The sequence below is a fragment of the Octopus sinensis genome, linkage group LG26, assembly GCF_006345805.1.
Source record: "Octopus sinensis linkage group LG26, ASM634580v1, whole genome shotgun sequence".
NCBI lineage: Eukaryota > Metazoa > Mollusca > Cephalopoda > Octopoda > Octopodidae > Octopus > Octopus sinensis.
In genome coordinates, this window is record NC_043022.1 from 22,783,414 (window position 1) to 22,807,412 (window position 23,999).

Here is a 23,999-nt window from a genome sequence, read left to right on the forward strand (position 1 = left end):
TGATAATGGTTTCAAATTTTGCCACAAGGGCAGTGATTTGAGTGGAGGAGATGAGTTGATATATCAACCTCAATGTTCAACTGGTACTTATTCTACTGTTCCTGAAGGGATGAAAGGCAAAGTCAATCTTGGTGGCATTTGAACTCAGAACACTGAGACAGATGAAATCCTGCAAAGCATTTTGCCCAACGTGCTAACAATTCTGCCATCTCACTGCCTTAATAAAAATGATAATAATAATCATCCTTTCTACTATAGGCACAAGGCCTGAAATGTTGGGGGAGGGGACTAGTCAATTACATTAACCCCAGTGTTTCACCGGTACTTAACTTATCAACCCCGAAAAGGATGAAAGGTAAAGTAAACCTCAGAACATAAAGATGGACAAAATACCTATTTCTTTACTACCCACAAGGGGCTAAACACAGAGAGGACAAACAAAGACAGACAAACAGATTAAGTCGATTATATTGACCCCAGTGCGTAACTGGTACTTATTTAATCGACATAACGGCAAACGAAATACCACTATGTGTTAACAATTCTGCCAGTTCGCCATGCTGGGGCACTACCTTGAAAGGTTTACTTCAGCGGTGGTCCACAACTATTTTTTATCTTTATCTTTTACTTATTTCAATCATTAGACTGTGCCCATGCTAGGGCATTGCCTTCAAGAATTTTTAGTTTGATGAATTGACCCCAGTACTTTTAGTCTTGAAGCCTGGCACTTATTGGATCGAGATCTTTTGTTGAGCCAAAAATCATAGGAAAACGGACGTTAAACAATGATGATGATGTTGATGATGAACAGCTGGAATAATCAAGAAAGTATTAGATAGTTGAAAAAGAACAGATGGCATGGTACCAAGGCGGCGAACTGGCAGAATAGTTAGCACGCCGGGCAAAATGCTTAGCGGATTTTCATCTGCCGTTACGTTCTGAGTTCAAATTCCGCCGAGGTCAACTTTGCCTTTCATCCTTTCGGGGTCAATTAAACAAGTACCAGTTACGCACTGGGGTCGATATAATCAACTTAATCCGTTTGTCTGTCCTTGTTTGTCCCCTCTGTGTTTAGCCCCTTGTGGGTAGTAAAGAAATAAGTACCATAGGTTGCAGGTAGCAAGACCACTATGCATGCAAGACTTCAGGTGTTCTGACAAAAGCTAAATTAAAAACAACAACAACGATACTTACCCTCCATAGTGTTAGCAATCCTTCTTCTTTGGTGATACGGAAGAGGGCATTGAATACGTTGGTGTAACCTCTTTGTTGATCTACAGGTAACCTAGAAAACAGTGAGATAAAATGTTAACTTGATAGGAAAAAAAACATCTGGATCTTTTCGGTTTGAACGGCAGTTTTTTAAAATAATTTCCACATAACTAAACACTTTTAAACTTCGTATACTGGTAGAATGTGTTTATAAAACATTTTTTTCTCTTGGCTTTATTGAGAAAATTCTATAGTTTGTAAGATATTTGTTGTTTTTTTCCTTCAATTTCTGCAATTTCAACCAATCAATGACGTCCATTGAGGTAAAAAAACATTCTGTGCCGTATTAATATGTCCCTCATTTAAGAAAGATTGGGTTTATTTACATTTGTGAAGAAAAAAAGATACCCTTCCCCCCACCCCTAAGCCTGACCCTAATCCTAAAACAGACTGAAATGCAATAGATTGATACTAGGGTCATAATAATGGGTGACAATTTCATATGACACTGCTAGAAAAACTGCTGTTCAAACCGAAAAGATCAAAACATCTTACACACTTGGTTCCTCTGTAGTGCGATATTTTAATTATAGATTTCATGCTATCATGGTCATGGCCACAGGACATGGCTGAACACACCGTTTATTCTGGAGTGTGTGGCCCATTGCTCCCTCCCCTTCCATTTTCTACTGCTTAATTCCCCACCTTCTTTTTCCGTTTCTTAGTTTCCTAGTAATTGTATTGTAATAAATAAAACATTTATTCCTTAACAAAAAAAAAAGAAGAAAGAAATAATATCTGCAATTAGCAACAAGTCATTAGTTAATTAAAGAACACCATCACCAATACTTAGTGACCATCAGCAATATCTGGACCAATTAGTAAAACTATTAATTACCAACAACACAAATTAGCAGCAACATCACCAGTTTGCTACAAACACCACCATCTCCAATGCTGCCGTAAGTAATTTCTTACCCTGATCAGCTTCAACTTGCATAAATCCATCACACATATACACACACCCATTGCCGTATATATACGTACCTGCCATCAGCAGTCATTCGAATGAGAGAGATCTCAGCAGGTGTACCAACAAAGGCACCAATTGCCCCAGCTGTCATTCCGATACCTGCCTTTGTGAAGAAACCAGGGGGTTTGTCACCACTGTATCAAAATATAAAACAAATATTAGATTTCATATATGTACATATACACACACACACACACACATATATATATATATATACATTTCTTTATTGCCCACAAGGGGCTAAACATAGAGGGGACAAACAAGGACAGACAAAGAGATTAAGTCGATTACATTGACCCCAGTGCGAAACTGGTACTTTATTTATGAACCCCAAAAGGATGAAAGGCACAGTTGACCTCGGCAGAACTGGAACTCAGAACGTAACAACAGACGAAATACTGCTAAGCATTTCGCCCGGCGTGCTAACGTGTCTGCCAGCTCGCTGCCTTGTATGTATATACATGTATATACATACATATGTACACACACACATATACATGTAAATACATACATACATGTAAACACACATACTCATATACATGTATGCATATAGACATATGTACAGACACACACACATACACACCTGATGCAGCATGCTTGCTTCATTTCTTTCAAGTCTTCATAGGTCTTTTGTATTTAGGGCCCAGATCTTACTACCATGAAATATTGCAGTTTGTACACAAGTCTCATATAATAATAAATCTCTCACGTCTAAAGAGGCAACAGCTCTCTGAATTTGGTGCAGATTGTTCTTAAGCTGGCCACTCCTTTTTTCAGTTTTGAAAAATAGTCACAACCAATGAAATGTTGAGGTGTCAATCGGCCATATGAAAAATATAGTTCTAATGAGCATCCTGCCTTAACCTTTGGCATACTGTAGGTGCATCATGTCACCATACAAGTTTTCTCCCCTGTAGTAAGAGGGCAATGGCAGGAGAAACAATTCTCACCCTTGTATATTATTTTTTATCTATCTTTTGCTTGTTTTGGTCATTAGACTGTGGTCATGCTGGGGCATTGCCTTCAAGAATTTTTAGGGAACTGAATCAACTCAAGTATTTTTTTTTAAGCCTGTTACCTATACCATCAATCTCTATCAGTGGGGAACATAAACAAACCAACACGAGTTACCAAGCAGTGGTAGGGGACAAACACACACACACACATGCATAACAGGTTTCTTTCAGTTTCTATCTAGCAAATACACTCACAAGGCTTTGGTCAACCCGACACTATAATAGAAAGCACTTGCTCAAGGTGCCAAGCAGTAGCAATGACTTTAGAACCATGTGGTTGGGAAGCAAGCTTCTTACCACACAGCCACAAAGGAAGGTTTTAATTTAAATATAAACGGATCTTTTCGGTTTGAACGGCAGTTTTTTAAAATAATTTCCATGTAACTAAACACTTTTAAACTTCGTATACAGGTAGAATGTGTTTATAAAACATCTTTTTCTCTTGGCTTTATTGAGAAAATTCTATAGTTTGTAAGATATTTGTTGTTTTTTTTCTTCAATTTCTGCAATTTCCACCAATCAATGACATCTATTGAGGTAAAAAAACATTCTGTGCCGTATGAATATGTCCCTCGTTTAAGAAACAGATTGGGTGGTTTATTTACATTTGTTTAGAAAAAAAGATACCCTCCCTCCACTCCTAAACAACTCTAACCCTAAAACAGATTGAAATGCAATAGATCAATACTAGGGTCATAATTATGGGTGACAATTTCATATGACACCGCTAGAAAAAACTGCTGGTCAAACCGAAAAGATCCATATAAACACCATATAAAGAGATGCATTTACATGAAGAAACTAAAGGGCTGGTATGGAAAGAAGTTAAGGGAGCAGGACATATTTTGAGAAAGAGCGGCCTGACTAAAACACAGCAACAAAATGATTTGAAGTGTTTTGAGTTGTAGGTTACAGTTTGAAATGATTCTAATGAGAAGGCAAAAAATTAGAAACCGACATACGATGAAAATTTATCGAAAAGCATGGTGTAGATGCCGAGACGTGTTGTGGTATAGGATGCTTGACGAAGAAGTCCAGCAGACAATCTGAAGAAGATAAAAATACATATAAAATATACAAAATAAGATACATAAATATATGCAAAATGTATATATATAAATATCTACAAATGTAATGAAAAGTGTAATGGAAAATAAAAACATGACAATATATTTTTAAGTTAATGAGAAAAAAAATGGAAATCTTTGATGCTCAAAGAGGTTTATTGGGAGCAGCACCTAGTTCTGGTTTAATGGGGTTTAGAAAATAAATTTTCACTGGATAGGGTAGCAGCCTCACCTGGGAGAATAATAGCTATCGTATTTATACCTCCGCCAAGCAGGGGCTCCGCCTCCACCAAGCAGGGGCTCTGCCTCCACCAAGCAGGGGCTCTGCCTCCACCAAGCAGGGGCTCTGCCTCCAACTAGCAGGGGCTCCACTGACAAGCAGGGGCTCCGCCTCTGCCAAGCAGGTGCTCTGCCTCCGACAAGCAGGCAGCTGTTTATGATATGAGTTCAAATTCTGCTGAGGTTGACTTTGCCTTTCTTCCTTTTGGGGTCAATAAATTAAGTACCAGTTGAGCACTGGGGTTGATCTAATCAACTTGGTCCCTGCCCCCAAACTGCTGGCCTTGTGCCAAAATTTAAAGCCAATAATTATTATTACACCCAAGTTTGTTTTGATATTAAGATTTGAAAAAAAAAATAGTTTGTAAAAAAATTTGGAGTTGGGTTTGTACTCCCTAAACTAATGTCATTCCCACACTTATGACAATACACTATCCTTATTTTCCACGGGCTGTATGGGTCTGGGTTGAGAACCACTGGTTTAATGGAAAAGTATATGAATATCACTATCATTGGTAGCCAACCTACTAAAGCAGTCAACAGAAATATAATATCTATATGTATTCAATTAATATGTTGTATTCATCATCATCATCATTTAACAACCATTTTCCATGCTGGTATGGGTTTGACAGTAGCTGGTAAGGCTGAGAGCTATACCAAGCTCCAGTGTCTGTTTTGGCATGGCTTCTATGGCTGAATGCCCTTTCAAAAGCCAACTACTTTACAGAAGGAATTGAGTGCTTATTATGTGGCAGTGCGAGGTATCACAACGACAATTTTCATTTAATTTTTATTTTGATGTTGATGTACTTGACTCAAGAGGTCTCCTCAAGCACAGCAGGTTGCGCTACAATCCAAGGTAAGCACAGCAGACCATCCTGCCATCCAAAGTACTTTGGATGGGCTGGGGCTGGTTATGTGAAGCTGGTGCAGGAAACAGCCACGAACTCACGTTATTTGTCGGGTCTTCGTAGTCACAGCATACCTCCAGAGGTCTCGGTCTTTTGTCATTGCCTCTGTGAGGCTAAAAAAAAACATTTAAACATTTTGGAAAATATTTAACAGTTTGCACGGCAGTATACTTGTGCCAGTGCCATGCAATCGTGCTGCTGCTGCCACGTAAAATGCACTTGTGTTGGTGTCACATAACAGCACCCAGGTTACTGGCATGTGAAGAGCACTAAGTACACACTGTAAAGTGGATGGCACTGGGAAAGGCATCCAGCTGTAGGATCATTTCCAAAACAGACAATTGGAACCTGGGCAGCTCTCTGGCCAGCCAACTCCTGTTAAACCATTCAACCCATGCCAACATGGAAAACATAAAACGATGACTTGATAGTTTATTGGAACAGTTTGTAATATTACGTCATGTGACCACATTACTTCAATGATATATAATTATATATATATATATATATATACACACTCACCCTGTGTACATACCAGTAAGGCCTTCATTCTTTAAGATACTTCGAATGGCATGAAAACTGGTTTTGTGTTCTCTTGCTTTACCACCTTCACCTGTAAATACAATGTGAATGGGTTCAAATTGGGGTCAGTCTGTATTAATTTTATAACTTGTATTAACTTTTAGAGAAAAAAAACAAAACATGCATTTATATGAATGTGTATGTATATATGCACATTATATATATATATATATATATATAAACAATTGCAGCGTGGAAGGTGTTTATAAGCCATTTAAGAAACACACAAAAAACGTTAGATTCACTTCAACATTTAAATTTAATTTGTCAAAATATTTTCATCGCTTTGAAACCGTGACCTGTTCACTGACAAAACTTCACCAAAAGGCGCAGGAGTGGCTGTGTGGTAAGAAGCTTGCTTACCAACCACATGGTTCCGGGTTCAGTCCCACTGTGTGGCACCTTCGGCAAGTGTCTTCTACTATAGCCTTGGGCTGACCAAAGCCTTGTGAGTGGATTTGGTAGACAGAAACTGAAAGAAGCCCGTTGTATATATGTATCTGCATATATATATGTGCGTGTGTGTCTGTGTTTCTCCCCCCCCCCCCCGACATCGCTTGACAACCAATGCTGGTGTGTTTACGTCCCCGTAACTTAGCGGTTCAGCAAAAGAGACCGATAGAATAAGTACTAGGCTTACAAAGAATAAGTCCTGGGGTCGATTTGCTCGACTAAAGGCGGTGCTCCAGCATGGCCACAGTCAAATGACTGAAACAAGTAAAAGAGTAACAATGAGATTCAACTTCTTGAACCTACTCTACAATATTGTTCTAAAAATAAACAATCACACCATCAAAATCTCAAAGCTACAACTAAAAACAATCTGAATAGATACGTATTACATGACAGAATAACCTGAATGCTAAAATAGTTAGAAGCCCTTGAATAAACATTTTGCTCAATCCTTACTACCCAGGACATAAATCCTTTAGAATTTCCTTTCCACCAACAATATTTTTTTCAGGACATAACAGGGGACCGAGATAGTTAAGTTAAGTTAATTTTTTGGCTCAAAAAGCAAAAGCAAGGCCATGTAGGGGGACATGGAGTTATGTACAGGGAGGGTGTTCATGCAAAGAGTTCAGGCCATTTCTGGTCAAGAGAGACTTTGAACCGAGCGGTCGTCGAAATCTTCACTATCTCGTCCGGCAGCTTATTCCATGGATCTGCAACCTGGACGGAGAAAGCCCCTCTCCTTCGATTGAGATGAAATCGTCACAGATAGAGCTTTTCGGAGTGACCTCGCAGCCAACGCTCTGGAGCAGGAGTGAAGAACAGCTCTTTCAAGAGGTTACACTTTCCGCTTATGATGTTGTGAGCGAGATATGTGATGCATTGCTGTACTTGGGAAGACCTGCCCACCACCACAGAATTGAGGTTCTAAAACCAAGATACCACATAGAAAGCATTGGTACTGGTTATGGTACCACGTAAAACCAAACCAAAACAGACTATGGAATCTGGTGTGGCTCCTGGCCTGCCAGTTCCTATCAAACTGTCCGACCCATGCCAGCATGGAAGACAGTTGTTAATAATAATAATAATGAAATTATTGTATACAGTGCTCAGGTGCACAACTTGTCAAAAAGTGCGTATAAAGCATATGCAGTAATGTACAAATGTCAGGGAAGTGAACAGTGTATGAGTCAGATACATGCTTGCGTGTGTATGGAGGGGAAAAATCAGGTGTAGTTTTGGCAAAACTCAAGAAGCATGGAAGTTTTGGAGGATGCAGTGCTCCGACAACCAACAACTGATGCCAGCAGTTTGTTCCATGCTTCAGCAACTCTTAACATGAAAAAATGTTTCCGACAGTCATGGGAGCTGTGCTGTTTTCTGACTTTGTAAACATGTCCACGGGTGTTAGACAGGTGGAGTTTGAAAAGGTGCTCAGAGATATTGTTTGCGAGGTGGTTAATAATTCTATGGGTGTCTGCCAAGTCAGCTGCCAGACATCGGAGTTTCAATGTATCCATGCCCAGGGAAGTAAGGCGTTCAGAATATGGCAAATGCTTGATGGAGGGTATTCTCTTGGTTGCACGTCGCTGAACGACTTCCAGACGATTAATATCCTGGGCACGATAGGGGTTCCAGACCGGTGATGCAAATTCCAGGTGAGGCCACACCATAGCTATATAAAGCCTCGTTGATGATGATTACATCAATGTTAAGGCTATATAGGAACTAAACCATAACCACATCAGTGATTCCATTCTTGGAGTCAGGCTTGAAATGGTCATGAACAATGCTCCTTGTTTCTAACAGAAGCCATAAATAGCAACCAAAATCGTCTTTATACTTCTAGTATAGTGACTATATGGGGAATTTTGAATGGATTGAGGTAGAAGAGGAGGTATAGTGTTGTCTAAATCTGGAGTGAGAGGGAAAATGAGTGAAGTGGGGGAGATAAGAAAGTGAAGTGTGGTGAAGAGATTTAATGAGAGATAAGTGAAACTACAAATAATTTCTATTACTGAAATAAAGTAACACTGATGATAATAAAAGTCCTTTCTACCATATGCACAAGGCCTGAAAGGAGAGAGCTGGTCGATTGCATGACCCCGAAAAGGATGAAAAGTACAGTTGACCTCAGCAGAATTTGAACTAAGCACTGCCAGCTCACTGCCTTATTGATGATAATATACATGGTCTGATCAATAAGTATCTGGACTGTTGCCATAGTAACAAAGCTAAAGCATACAGATTGAAGCTGCTCAGCACAGTTTGACCGTGAACTCTGCTGTGCATGTGCACTAAGTTTTAATGTTCTAGCTCACTTCCACAGTTTACAGCAGTGCTTGGAAGAAAGGTGTGTAGCATGTGATTGTCACATTGACCGTGACTGAGAAAGTTGAGCATCTGCATCAAATTTTGCCAAAAGCTTGACAAAAGTTTTCATTGTTCTCGACACAATCAAGAAGATCTTGTGTAACTGAAACCCCAAAGTGTCTTTTAGGTCAGCTGAAAGCAGTTTTGGCACAAACTTGGCAGACACACATCTCATACCCAAATCTTCAGTGATAATGGACTGAACCAAACTGTAACTAATCTGCATGTCCTCTGATAACCCACGAATGGTGATTCGATGATTTCTCCTCACAGCAATGTTTTTGTCAGTTCTGCTGGTTGTGGGTCTCCCAGAATGTTCATCAATATCGGCATTTTTCAGCCATCTTGGAAATGTCTGAACCACTCGTACACTTGTGTGCATCTCATACACTCCTCTCCATACACTTCCTGCAACTTTGCATTGGCCACTGAGCAGGTATCACCATGACAACTTTCTCTGTCATTACCAAAGCGACAATCACGCTACACACCTTCCTTCCAAGCATTGCTGTAAACAGTGGAAGTAAGCAGAATGTTAAAACTTAGCGCACATGCACAGCAGAGTTCAAGGTCAATCTTTGCCAAGCAGCTTCACTGTGTGCTTTGGCTTCGTTACTATGGCAACAGTCCAGATATTGATCAGACCTTGTAATGGTTGAAGTAATGGTGGTGATGACGAGTGGGGTAAGTTAGGTAGTAAATGACCCCCTCCCTACCTCTCCACTAGAAATAGAAAGATCATAATGAATTTTAAGTCCCTCACCTCTTTCTTAACTATTATAGGATTCCTCCTCTGTAATTATGGGCAGACCTTTGGTGTACAGTGGAACTTGTTGGCATGACAACCTACTATTCACTCTGCCTGAGGACTAAGAGAGGAGAGTGGTGACAAAGGAAGGGGCCACAAGAGGCTACAGGGTTGTGCTATGTCAAAAAACATTTCCAAACATTGAATGAAGCCATTGGGGAAGAAATGACAATGCTACTTTAGCATACAGGAAACATAGTCCATAGATAAAACAAATGGTTGAAAACTCCTAGTCTACACTGTGATCTGAGTTAGGATTAAGGTTAAGGCTTAGGATTAGATTAGGATTTAGGTTTAGGACTAGGGTTTGAATTAAGATTAGACAGAATACTAAAATGTAAAGCATGCAAAATAATATGGAAAAGAAAAAAAAACCTATGAAACAAAACTATTACTGGGAAATTCAGACTTTCCCAGTGACCCAACGGGCCATGGGTAGTCTTGTATATATATATGTATGTGTGTGTGTGTGAGCAAGTGTTTTACAATTTCCTTGCCTTCATATTGCATGATAGTGAAAATAAGTATCTATTTCTTTACTGCCCACAAGGGGCTAAACATAGAGGGGACAAACAAGGACAGAAAAAGGGATAAAGTCGATTACATCGAACCTGGTACACAACTGGTACTTTATTTATCGACCCCGAGAGGATGAAAGGCAAAGTCAAACTCAGCGGAATTTGAACTCAGAATGTAACGACAGACAAAATACTGCTAAGCATTTCGCCCGGCGTGCTAACGTTTCTGCCAGCTCGCCGCCTTATAGTTGAAAATAAGTATCACCATCATGCAAACATTGTCCTTTCTTTCCCATCTTCTGGGACACGTCAGGTCAATGGGGAAATATTATCCTGGTTGGAAACAGTGAGGGTTGGCAACAGAAAGCGTATCTGGCTGAAGAAAATCCAACTCAACAAAATCTGCCCCATTTATGCAAGCAAGGAAAAATGGATGTCAACCCTTTAGCATTTAAACCGGCCAAATCCGGCCAAAAGTATTTTGCCTGTTTTATGTTCAAACTGACCAGATCTGGTCTCTCACACCAACCCTACAATATCGTTTTAAAAATTAACAGCTACCTCATCAAAATCTCATAGCTACAAGATAATGCATGATTAGTTCAAAACAAAGTGGATGAAAAAGGATTCATTTTGGCAGAATAATGCGAACACTAAAGGGTTAAATAATAACGATGTCATATAAGACTGATACAAAAGACATGTCATAAAGTTCTATATTCTGAGTTTAAATTCCGCTGAGGTTGACTTTGCCTTTCATCCTTTCGGGGTCGATTAAATAAGTACCAGTTAAGCACTGGGGTCGATATAATCGACTTAATCCGTTTGTCTGTCCTTGTTTGTCCTCTCTGTGTTTAGCTCCTTGTGGGTAGTAAAGAAATAAGATGTCATAAAGTAATGTTATATGAAAGATATTTTATTAAAGGTAGATACTAGAACTATCACAAATGATTAGTATGAAAGGTATGTCATAAAACAAAGACCTACCACTGAGCTGCATTCTATTTTTAACAAGGTCAAGAGGTTGGACAAAACAAGTGGCACCCATTCTGAAAGTATAGGAAAGAGAGAGCAAGATAAAGAAGTGGGAGTTACTGCTGCTGCTGTGCCTCAAGGACAACAAAGAGATAACATTACATCATGAAATAGGAATGGAGAGCATGGTTATTTATGAAAGAGGAAAAATCATTTTCAGATAAAAGACAAAACAACCTATTTTGGTTCACCAAAAAATATTTTTAAATAAGACAGAATACTAAAGCCCTGGGCCAACCAAAGCCTTGAGTGGATTTGGTAGACGGAAACTGAAAGAAGCCTGTCATGTGTGTGTGTGTGTGTGTGTGTGTGTGCACACGCATTTGCCCCCCACCCACCCATAGCTGCATGATAACCAGTGCTGGTGTGTTTACATCCCTGTAACTTGACAGTTTGGCAAAAAGAGACCGATAGAATAAGTACTAAGCTTAAGATATGACCTAGGGGCGATCTGTTTGACTTGAAGCCCTTCAAGGGACTGCTTCAGCATGGCCACAGTCAAATGACTGAAACAAGTAAAAGGATAGGTAAAAAAAATGGTTGAAAAACACCTACGTAAACTAATAATGCCCAAAATTATTGTTGATACCTGTTACAATGACTCAATATTATGTTGACAAGTGGTGACAGAAGACATGACAGCAGTTGGTATGTCAAAATAGTACATTCACCAAAAATATTTTTTAAATAGGACAGAATACTAAGAGAGTTGTGGAAGTCTTTAGATGGTTTCTTATTTCTTTACTGCCCACAAGGGGTTACACACAGAGGGGGCAAACAAGGACAGGCAAACGGATTAAGTTGATTATATCGACCCCAGTGCGTAACTGGTACTTATTTAATCGACCCCGAAAGGATGGAAGGCAAAGTCGACCTGGGCGGAATTTGAACTCAGAACATAATGGCAGACGAAATACCTATTTCTTTACAACCCACAAGGGGCTAAACACAGAGGAGACAAACAAGGACAGGCAAACGGATTAAGTTGATTATATCGACCCCAGTGCGTAACTGGTACTTATTTAATCGACCCCGAAAGGATGGAAGGCAAAGTCGACCTGGGCGGAATTTGAACTCAGAACGTAACAGCAAACGAAATACCGCTAAGCATTTCGCCCGGCATGCTAACGATTCTGCCAGCTTGTTGTTGCCTTTAAATGGTTTCTAACTATGTGTAAGTGTTAAGTGTAGCCTAATAGTTAAGGCAGAGGTTGTAAACTATTTTTTGCCTATGGACACCTTTGGCTTTCTATTTTACTCTGGCAGACACATTAGTTTGTGTAGGTTGAACTATGTAAAATGTTAGAGAAAGAAACCTAGCTGTTTCTTGCAATACATACGAATAAATACATCTAAAGCAAAATTTCTTCAGGTTTTCAACGGTTACATTTACAAATTATCAACACCATACACCACACAACATCCACACAGCGTGAGCACGCACATGACACAAACTACATCCTTGGCCCACAGTATATACTTGTGGACAGGTTGCAATAAGGCGGCGAGCTGGCAGAAATGTTAGCAGGCCGAGCGAAATGCTAAGCGTTATTTCGTCTGCCGTTACATTCTGAGTTCAAATTCCGCCGAGGTCGACTTTGCCTTTCATCCTTTCGGGGTCAATAAATTAAGTCCCAGTTACGCACTGGGGTCGATGTAATCATCTTGATACCTATGTCTGTTCCCTTTATGTTTAGCCCCTTGCGGGTAATAAAGAAATAGGTTGCACCCTAAGTTTGGGGTTGTCAAAGTAGGTATTTGCAGTTGACTTGCAGATAGGTTTGGGGAGTTACATACCCCCCACTATTTTTCTTTTACATAAATATAACTAATATTCACCTTTATTTCAAAATTTTGCTTACAAATATTAAAACATGTTTATGCCAATGACTTTATGAAAGTAGTCTAATTGATAAATCAACTCAACTGTTGTTTATTTCAGAACCCTGTAACATCAAGTAGATAGGTCGCACGCCTGATTTTTATCGAAATTTTTAGTAAAAAAAAGTGTGACCTATACACAAGTATATATGCTAAGTGGGTTTACATGTGATAACAAAACCCAACAACTATGGATCCAGTTTTCAATACACCTCAACAAATACACACAACAAAAGTATGCCAGGCGTGAGAAGGCCCGGCAGGACAAGTGAGACCATAACCCGTGGCCTCTACCTGGGATGTAGCCAGTCCGCTTATGCATACCTTTCCTTCTTGAGACACAAAACTCTACTTGCAAAGACCTGTTGAGGCAAGTGAAATCAAAATCAATGGAAATTGTAGTCATGATACCAGTGTCAGTGGCACATAAGAGAACCATCTGAACGTGGCTGTTGCCAGTGCCACCCCGACTGGCCTCCATGCCAGTGGCACGTAAAAAGTACCAACCGATCGTGGCTGTTGCCAGCCTCGTCTGGCACCTGTGCCGTGGCACATAAAAAGCACCCACTACACTCACGAAGTGGTTGGCGTTAGGAAGGGCATCCAACTGTAGAAACACTGCCAGATCATACTGGACCCTGATTGAGGACTAGTTTCAGATTAATAAAATTAGTGAAGGGAAATTAGCTATGAATAATGTGTGTGTGTTAAATTAAGGTTTACTCTTTTACTTGTTTCAGTCATTTGACTGTGGCCATGCTGGAGCACCACCTTTAGTCGACCAAATCAACCCCAGGACCTACTCTTTATAAGCCTAGTACTTATTCTATCAGTCTCTTTTGCCAAACCGCTAAGTTACTACAACAGCATCGGTTGTCAAGCGATGTTGGGGTGAACAAACACAGACACACAAACATACACATATACATACATATATATATATATATATACACACACACACAATGGGCTTGTTTCAGTTTCCGTCTACCAAATCCACTCACAAGGCTTTGGTTGGCCCGAGGCTATAGTAGAAGACACTTGCCCAAGGTGCCATGCAGTGGGACTGAACCCGGAATTTATTTATTTTCAAAGTCAGTTTTAAAATAACAGAACATAACTGATGGAATGGCTCAACATGGAGGATTCACTGGAACTTTACAATATGTATCTGTGTGTGTGTGTGTGTGTGTGCACTCGCCCACCTAATATATGTAGATATATTTTGTGACTGGAGTTCTGGAGTTCACTTCAACCAACCACCTGTTCGCTTCCAAAATTATCAAAGTTTGTTAAAATAAATCTGTGTCTACATATGTGTATGCATGTTTGGTTTGTAAGGTTTTTAAATGTGGAATTGTATGCTGAAGCAGGTTTTGTACCAAGGGAAGGTCACCATGTCAATAAAACACATAACAACCCTCTTACAATATGTATGTATGCATGTGTGTATGTATATATTATGTATGCAATGTGTATGTATATATATATATATTATGTATGCATCATGTGTATATATATGTATGTATGTGTGTGTGTATATATATATATATTATGTATGCATCATGTGTATATATATGTATGTATGTGTGTGTGTATATATATATTATGTATGCATGTATGTATATATATACTATGTATGCACGTATGTATATATATTATGTATGCATATAAATATGTGTATGTATATGTGTATATATATGTATAATGTATATGTGTGTATATGTGTGAATATATATATGTATGTGTGTGTGTGTGTGTATGGATATATATATGTGTGTGTGTGTGTGTATATGTGTGAATATATATGTATGTGTGTGTGTGTGTGCATGTATATGAGTGAATATATATATATATATATATATATATATATATATGTATGTGTGTGTATATATATATAAAGGTATTATGAAGAAAAAAAAGGACAATGAATTCTGAGGTTCAAGATAAAGCCTACAGTGACTGGCTGATAAGATTAATTGGCACAAACAACGAAGGAGGAGAGACAGTTGATATGGGTCACATACGATTCTATAAACAAACCATTCTAAGATAACATTTGTGATAACTTATTAGGCAAAATTTCTGCAGATGTTATTGCCAAGAAAGTGGTACTGCAGCACCCAAATACCCAGTGTGCAGTCAGTCACACAATAGCGTTATCCCGCCACAACAATGGTTTAAAGAACCAAGGTTTCAATCTCAGCATTTGCCAGTTCGACTTGAGGAATATTCTTTAAACATTTCCAGCAAATTTTTGCGTGTGTGTCTTGTGTTACAGTGCAATGTGTCTTCTTCTTTAGCCCTGGGTCGGATCAATACCTTGTGTGCTGAATTCGGTAGACGGAAACTGAAAGAAGCCTGTTGTATCTATGTGTGTGAATCTTTTGGTATAAGTATACATCATTCACCCGCTCAACCTTCCCTCATAAAATGGATAAGGAAGCTAGGACGAAAAAGAGGGTGAATGAGGCCATCTCTTCATACTGACACTCTAGACCAATATCGAAGGATCGCCACCTGTGTGTATGTGTTGCTAAGTAAGTATATGTGTATGTATGCGTGTATCAACTAGCACCTGGCAGCCGTTGTTGTTTTGTTTACGTCACCGTAACTTAGCGATTCGGCAATAAGAAACCGATAGAATAAACTTCAGGTTTAAAAAAAATGCTGGTGTCGATTTCTTCGACTAAATCCTTCAAGGCGGAGCTCCAGCACGGCCGTACTCCAATGACTGAAACAAGTAAAAAGAGAGAGAGAGAGAGAGAGAGAGAGAGAGAGTGTGTGTGTGTGTGTGTGTGTGTGCTTCCCCTTTTACATGCTCAAAATATCCTGTACGGTTCTCGATCTTTTGTAAATATCTGTGGTTAATGAGAAAAATTATTAGCGCTTTCCGCTCTCAGTTCAAATTCCGTCGAGGCTGACTTCACTTTTCACCCTTTCGGGATCGATAAAATAAGTACCGGTTGATTACTGGATTCGATATATAAATGTCAAGCCCCCTCCCCCCACCACACACACACACACACCAAACTTCAGGTCTTGGGCCCTATAGCAGAAAAGGACGATTACCATCATCATTATAATCGTTATTGTCGTCGTCTCTCATTGAAATACCGACAGAGATCAATGAATGTTTTCCGACCTTCCGGAGTTAATAAAGTATCGGCCATTCATTAGAATCGATATAATAGACTGTTCCCTTTGTCCTACAAACATTTATGGCCTTACGTCTAATATAATAAATTATTATTATCGTTATCCAATCTTAGTCTAGAATGGCTCCATTGTTTAAAAAGAGAAAGACGTGACCCCCAGTAGCCATATCGTCTTGTCTGGCACGTAAAGGGTTTTGAGTTATAAAACAGACGTGAAATAGGAAGTAGTGGTGGTTATGGCTTTCCACTGGGTGTACCAGCAACAATGTGAGTTTACAGGAACAACAAATTGCCCTTGTATATAGTACGTCGAATGAGAGTTATGAGGGAGGATTGGGATGTGTGGCTATTATGCCTTTCTAGAAGAGGGAGAAAAACGTCCATCAACGAAAAGATGATGTAAAATAGCTGCAAACCGTTAAGTTTTTAGTATAATGACATATATAAGGCTTTAATTGACAGCCTGTAAAACAGTTACAAATGACCTTCAGTTGAGGACAACAGGTTTATTAGAGTACAATAAAGAGTGAGATATATTCCACGTCGAACGGTAAAGAATGTGGGCGACCAACCTGCAACAGACTTAAATGTGTGATTAAATACGGGTTAACGTGTATTTTTTAACAGCAGGCAATGAATACACGCACCGAATTAGGGATATTTAATCCACAACACTTTATGAATATGGATTCATTACAAAATTCTTAGTAGAAACGGTGCTACTTTTCTTTCTTTCTGTCTGTCTCGTGTGCGTGTGTATAATGTATGTAAGTGTCTGTTTTGAATGGCAGCCACATAGATAAGAAGCTCCGGATTCCAGTTACAGTTCTTTCTTTACGTTGCTAATTAACGACCTTCCCCTTCGTCAACAGATAGGCATGAAAGCTGCACATCCTCATTCAATAGCAACTCATTCGCAATGGCCGTACTGGAAGAATTTATTGTTCCAATAACCTTACAAAACAAACTAATATTTAGTATTTAGAGAATTAACTACTGGTAACTGGAGTTGATTAAGGTTAACCTAACTGCATATATATCATATATTTAACAAATTAAACTGAGATTTTGATCGTTATTTGTATATTACACTTTTCAGCGATGTTTAAGGTGTGTCATCTAAAAAAATCAGAGCGTGAAACTCGAACGATAACCACAATCTCAGTTTAAATGATTGTATGAAAACATTCTCCATTGTGCCACTGTTCCCCCCACTTTCGCTTAGAAATTGTAACATGCGTCACCATCAATCAATCTAGCCAGGCATCTCCACACGGAAAAGCTCCCCTCCAAGGTGCAGACGTGAACAAGATGTGAATGTGTACGAGTGGAAGACCAACACAATGGTGCCCAAATATGCGAATCTCTCTTCACCGGGTTACCGATGTCCCAGAGAAGAACACAAGTCAATACAGATTGGACCTTGTGTAGTCAGAGCCGTCTTCGCAGCATTATAGGCCTCCAACCTCGGGCAAATCAAGGCACTCGGCCCTACAGTATTTATTTTTCGATAAGAAGAAGCCACAGCTTACACTGATCAGAACTGGGCCGCCCTTAGACCCGCGAAATCCTCGGGCAACTACCCCCATTACTGAGTGTAGTCGCAGACGTTGCAGCCAGGATGCAAAGAATTGGAAACAGCTATCAAGGAATCTCGTCCCACACTCTAAACATTTCACTGGTATCTTATTTATCGATCTCAAAATGATAAAACGCGGAGCTGACTGATCTCTGCGGCATTTGAAGTCAGAGCACAGATTCGAAATAAATAGTCTTTTACTGGTTTCAGTCGTTGGACTGCGACCATGTTGGGACACGGCTTTCAAGGACTTAGTCGAATATATTGACCCAGAATGTATATTATTGATGCTGAACCGCTAAATTATGGGCATAAAGGGACAAATCATCAACAACAGTGGGTGTGTGTGTATGCATACACACACGTTTCTCTTATTAATAAACATCCCACCCATGTAACCTCTCATACACACAATCTCAATATACATACATATCCCCCATATACATACAACCTCCCGTATATATATATATATATATATATATAATATATATCACACACACAGTGTGTGTACGTACATATATACACCACATACAGGTGTGTATGTATATGGATACATATATATATATACACAGCTCCCCATATATATATATATATATATATATATATATATATAATATATACATATATACACACACACACAGTTTGATAGTTTGTTTTTCTTTTTGCCTATGTGAATTACGAGTATTACTGTCTGTGGAGATATATTGTAGTAGAAGAATTAGTAGTTTGACTGCTATTTCTAAATTTCGGTATGTGGTGAAGCAACTTTTTGCTGATCCCTTAATTATGTACGGCTAATTCGCTTACCACTTGTGATGGTATTTTAATAATACCATCCCTATGTATATATATAATATATATATATATATATATATATATACACACATAGACTCCCCACCCTGGACTTCTGAACAGTTCCTTTCTGCGCACACGTTGTTAGTCAACCCAAAGCTACAGTATGAAATACTTGTCCAAGAAGTGACTCTGTGGAAACTAACGAAAGCCACGTGGCTGCTGCGAAACCACACAACTAGGCTTGAGCCTATTTCAATATTTTGACAAACTGGACGATGAATATTGGAATGTTCTTCCTGTTTTCTTTATTATTCAATTTGCTGCGGCTACAAACACAAAATGACCTGTGGTTTGTCAAATAGAAACGTTGTGTTCGTCCGTTCGGAGCGAGTCAGGAGAGTCCCAGCTATGCACAATAATTGATGTGCACCTGTCCATCATTTTTAGTACTGTTGTGGCACTAAAAACAAAACGAAAAGAAAAAAAAACCGGGCGTACTTCTGGTTTAAACACCCCATATAATAACTTATAAATTGTTTTTTTCCTGGAATTTTGAGAAAATTTTCGCGAATTTGTGTTCTAAGCACGGAACATTATAGGATTATGAAAAAAAAAATTCTTTCCCAAAAATATTGGGTTTAATACGGACAGCCCGAATTTTTTGTTTCAATCTCAGCAACGGACACCAATGCATGTCAGAGTGACAAACAAACGAGGAAGGTATCAGGTGGTCGCGAGATGTGCTAAAAACAACAGCTAAACCACACACAATTTTTATTTGTCTACATAATCGTATGAATTTCCCTGTGTAGAACACACAATTCGCAAAATATTTCTGAAAATTTCAAACAATAATAAAAGTTACGAGGAGTTATATGGGGGGGGGGTACTTAAACAAGAATTCCACCGAAAATCGAACTTGGAATCAGTTTGGGTGAAATCATAGTTAATAATGTATATTAACTATAGATCCAAATATCTAGCCATCACAAAAAAAAAATATGTTGCCGGTAATACAGTTAATGGGACTATTACACATCGAGGGACCCTAGAGTAGTGTGTAGCGGACCTTGAATTATATAATTATATGGGATAACAAGGCTGACAGACGAGGTCAGCAGTGTCATGTAAGGAGAAGTGTAAAAATGATATTACGTTGTTATGTAGCCCTGGGTCAGCTTGTCTTTATTCAAGGACAGAGGGTAAGATCTGTCTGCGATTTATAAAATGGAAACTAGTTCTCGTTTGGATTTTCTAGTGAGTAAAAGGAATACAATGTGACAGAGGAGTCGATGACCTGCGCCGAACAGCGGAGATGAGGTCTGTGAAGTGAGGTGTAAATGACAGCAACAAGAGTAGAGGGGGGAGAAAAGGAGGGGTAGTTTGATTGATATACAGACAGGTGGGTGATCAGGCAGGTAACAGATAGAGAGACAGGCTGACAAACAGGTAGTTAATTAGACAGACAGACAACCAGATAGATAGATAGGTAGGTAGATAAGTAGATAGGTAGGTAGGTAGGTAGGTAGGTAGATAGATAGATAGATAGATAGATAGATAGATAGATAGATAGATAGATAGATAGATAGATAGATAGATAGATAGATAGATAGATAGATAGATAGATAGATAGATAGGTAGGTAGATAGATAGGTAGACAGACAGGTAGGTAGATAGATAGGTAGACAGACAGGTAGGTAGATAGATAGGTAGACAGACAGGTATGTAAGTAGATAGATAGATAGATAGATAGATAGATAGGTAGGTAGTAAGGAGTAGTAAAGACTCAGAAATGGTGGTGGTTAGTGGTGAAAAATATGAACCAGGATCGAACTGAGACAAGGTAAGGAAGACGATGTTCGGCACATGTGGTTACATATACAAAGTGATGCGGAAACGCAGTGGAGGAGAAAGAGCAAGAAACATACAATAAAACCCTGTGTCTGGGATCATACACGGCGAGGTCTATTGGGGGGGGGGATATGTTATATCCGTAATAAACTGACTCGGTTTTGAAATTATTTACTAAGTAAAAAGACATTATTATTATTATTGAACCGTGAAGTCGAATAAAGGTTACTAATTCGATTGGGATTGCATTTATTGGTGATTGACTTAAATTTTGAGTGATTAACGGGATTTGTTTAGCAGGTCTCGTCTTACGACCGACTACAACTTACTACTATAGGAAAACGAGATGGAAAATGGCCTAGGGCTATAACAACATACACTGCAGGTATAGAGAAAGTACTTATAGAAACTCAACCGCAAAATAATATAATAAATATAATATGTATGTATGTATGTAATAACATGGTGGAAGGGCCATTTCAATAATTTGAAAACACGAAAATATAAATCCACTTTATTATTTCTTGAGCTGTCAAAATTGTCGTCGCACAACTGCGACCAGGCCATTGACTGCGTGTGTGTATGTGTACATTACATATATATATATATATATATATATATATATATGTGTGTGTGTGTGTGTGTGTGTATTATATCTAATGTACTAGCAACCAAGGTATAGATATGTAACTAGGATTGCTGTGGTCATTTATAATGCACTTTAAGTCTCCAAGAAGACATGTAGTAGACCTTCAAGTATAGACAATCAAAGTATAGACAGGTAAGAGAGGTATGACCGTTTATTTAGCCATGCGAAGTAGAATTGCTCTGACCATTTAAAAATGCACTTTAAGCAGACCTTCTAGGATAAATCTATATACATGCACACACGTACACAACAATGCAGAGATGGGAGACGGAGTCAGCTGTGTTATTTACGGAGAGAATTAGCGATGACCAACCAGTGTAGCAGTAGACATGAGGAGAGAGAGTAAGACCATGGTGTCCAGTATAAAGGAGATGTCGACGAATGTGAAAGGTAGCGGTTATTATTAACGTGGTCAAACAAGCTCGAAATAACAGCAAAATCCCTCTCAAATTACACCTTTAAAAATAAAGGAAGGGCAAGTTGGAAAAACTGAAATCATGGGAACACACTTAACCGGAAAACCCCCGCAAAAAACTGGTTGGTTACAGCTGGAATCTTTTTGATTTTGTTTAAAGCCAAGGTTAATTGGATTAAATAACAAGAGAGATAGAGAAAGGTGATGTGTACTTCAGATTTTAAAAAAGACTGATATTAGAATTGTTTTGAAAAAGATACAGACGTCTTAAAGAAGCTGCCGTAAGCATGAAGAAGACAGAGCGTGTTCAAGGACAAATGGATAAATGTGAAGAAGGAACTTACCCAGCAAGACCACCGAAAAGGAACTTGATAGAATTGGGGATGGATTTTGAGACTTTAGGGGCCACAGGGGGTGGTGGTGGTGGGGCGGCAACTGGGGCCGGAGGAGCGCTGGGTTCGGACATGTCCTGTAGATTGAATGGTATCCCGGCAATGGAACACTTTAGACCTCGACCTTCCTTAACTTTTTCTCCATTCACAGAAGGAAAATTGGTTAGCTTAGAGCAGGTCACGTGACTCTACACAATATTACCTCTTCCTCCTCCCCCACGTCTCTATTATAACAGCAGCAGCAGCAGTTGGCGTGTTGCCTCCACCTTCCCCACTATCATTAATAATAACAGTAGTGGTGGTAGTAGTAGTAGTTGCACTGAATTAACTTTACCACAACCACCACCACTTGTATGTGTGTATATATATATATATGCCATGTATATATACAGACATTTTACGTACAAATGTATATACGCACACATACATACACGTATACGAACATATACACAGTTCTCTCTCTCTCTCTCTCTCTATATATATATATATATATATATACCGTAATCCATTTTGTCTATGTAAACATATCTAATCTTGGTGTACGATTGTTTGGGGTTAAAATCCAAGATAAAGGGGACAACAAACACTCCCAGGACCTTACAATGTAACTATGTGCAAGCGCGCCCACACACATACACGCAGATGTGTGTGTGCGCGCGCGCGCGTGTATGTATGTAATGTATACATGTATAGGTGTAAGTATATATGTATATATATATTATATGTATATATATTGCATGTATGTATTGTTTAAATATATATATCATATATACATATATATATATATATATATATAAAGTGCGTGTATGTATGTATACTTGTACGTGTGTATATGTAGATATATGCGTGTGTATTTACCATCACCTTGCCGTCTGTGAGTCACAGATAATTCATGTGATACAGAAGAACATTATACTTATGTGTCATCTATCGACCTCAAAGACTCAACATCTTTTCCCAAACCATTTTCAAGGCACTCTAACAAACATAAAGAATGTATTTTCAGGACTGACTTCATTTTTTCTGGTTGATATGAACTCTGCAGAGCAAGAATGACCTTCAGAATATATAATACCTGAAGGTTCTTTGAAACCAAATGCAAATGACAAATCCAGACTATCCTAGACTTCTCCGCCTTCAACTTACCACACTCACTACAGTTTAACCCTTGCCTGTACAAAGCATTTCATAAGTGTCTCTTAAGTGGTCATGCTTGTTTTCAGCTTTTTAATTAACCCTTACTTCATACGTTCTGAGGAAAATCAAACTTTCCTTTCATAAGTCCCAAGTTATCATCATCATCATTGACATTAAGGTGTGTCCTAAACGTCCATGTCTGTTTTGAGATTTAGTTAACCTGTTTTTTTTAATGTTCTGAGCAGTATAAAGCTTTCTTTTCATTAGTCTCAAGTTATTCTGGTGGTTAAAAAAAATTGGGAGTGTGCACATGTATAATGCATGGACACCAGGAAATGAAATGATTTGTGTGTGTTTGTATGTGTGCATATCATCATCATCATCATTTAAAATCTGTTTTTCATTCTAGCATGGGTTGGACGATTTGACTGAGGACTGGCGAACCAGATGGCTGCACCGAGCTCCAATCTTGATCTGGCAGAGTTTCTACAGCTGGATGCCCTTCCTAACATCAACCACTCCGAGAGTGTAGTGGCTTTTACGTGCCACCAGCACAAGGGCCAGTCAGGCGGTACTGGCAATGACCTCACTCAAATGTTTTTTTCACGTGCCAGTAAGATTACGCTGGTAACAATCACGCTCAAATGGTGCCTTCTACATGCCACTGGCACGGAAGCCAGTTAGCTGCTCTGGCAACGATCACGCTCAGATGGTGCTCTTAGCGCCCCACTAGCACAGATGCCAGTCATCGAATTTGATTTCGATTTCACTTGCCTCAAACAGGTCTTCACAAGCAGAGTTTAGGGTCCAAGGAAGGAAAGGTACACATAAGTGGGCTGGTTGTGCCCCTGG

General features: G+C 39.1%; 1 protein-coding gene across 1 annotated transcript in view; it reads right to left on the reverse strand.

Moving 5' to 3' along the window:
• Nucleotides 1-22,231, reverse strand: part of LOC115224837 (mitochondrial 2-oxoglutarate/malate carrier protein) — a 29,087-nt gene extending 6,856 nt beyond the window's left edge. Inside the window, exons 1-6 of the mRNA XM_029795776.2 lie at nucleotides 21,963-22,231; nucleotides 11,246-11,307; nucleotides 6,044-6,134; nucleotides 4,224-4,307; nucleotides 2,260-2,379; nucleotides 1,195-1,285 (exon numbers count right to left, since the gene is read on the reverse strand). Of these exons, the coding sequence (XP_029651636.1) occupies nucleotides 1,195-1,285; nucleotides 2,260-2,379; nucleotides 4,224-4,307; nucleotides 6,044-6,134; nucleotides 11,246-11,307; nucleotides 21,963-22,084 (570 nt within the window). The 5' untranslated portion in view covers nucleotides 22,085-22,231. The remainder of the gene's footprint in view (nucleotides 1-1,194; nucleotides 1,286-2,259; nucleotides 2,380-4,223; nucleotides 4,308-6,043; nucleotides 6,135-11,245; nucleotides 11,308-21,962) is intronic.
• Between the last annotated feature and the right edge of the window lie 1,768 nt (nucleotides 22,232-23,999).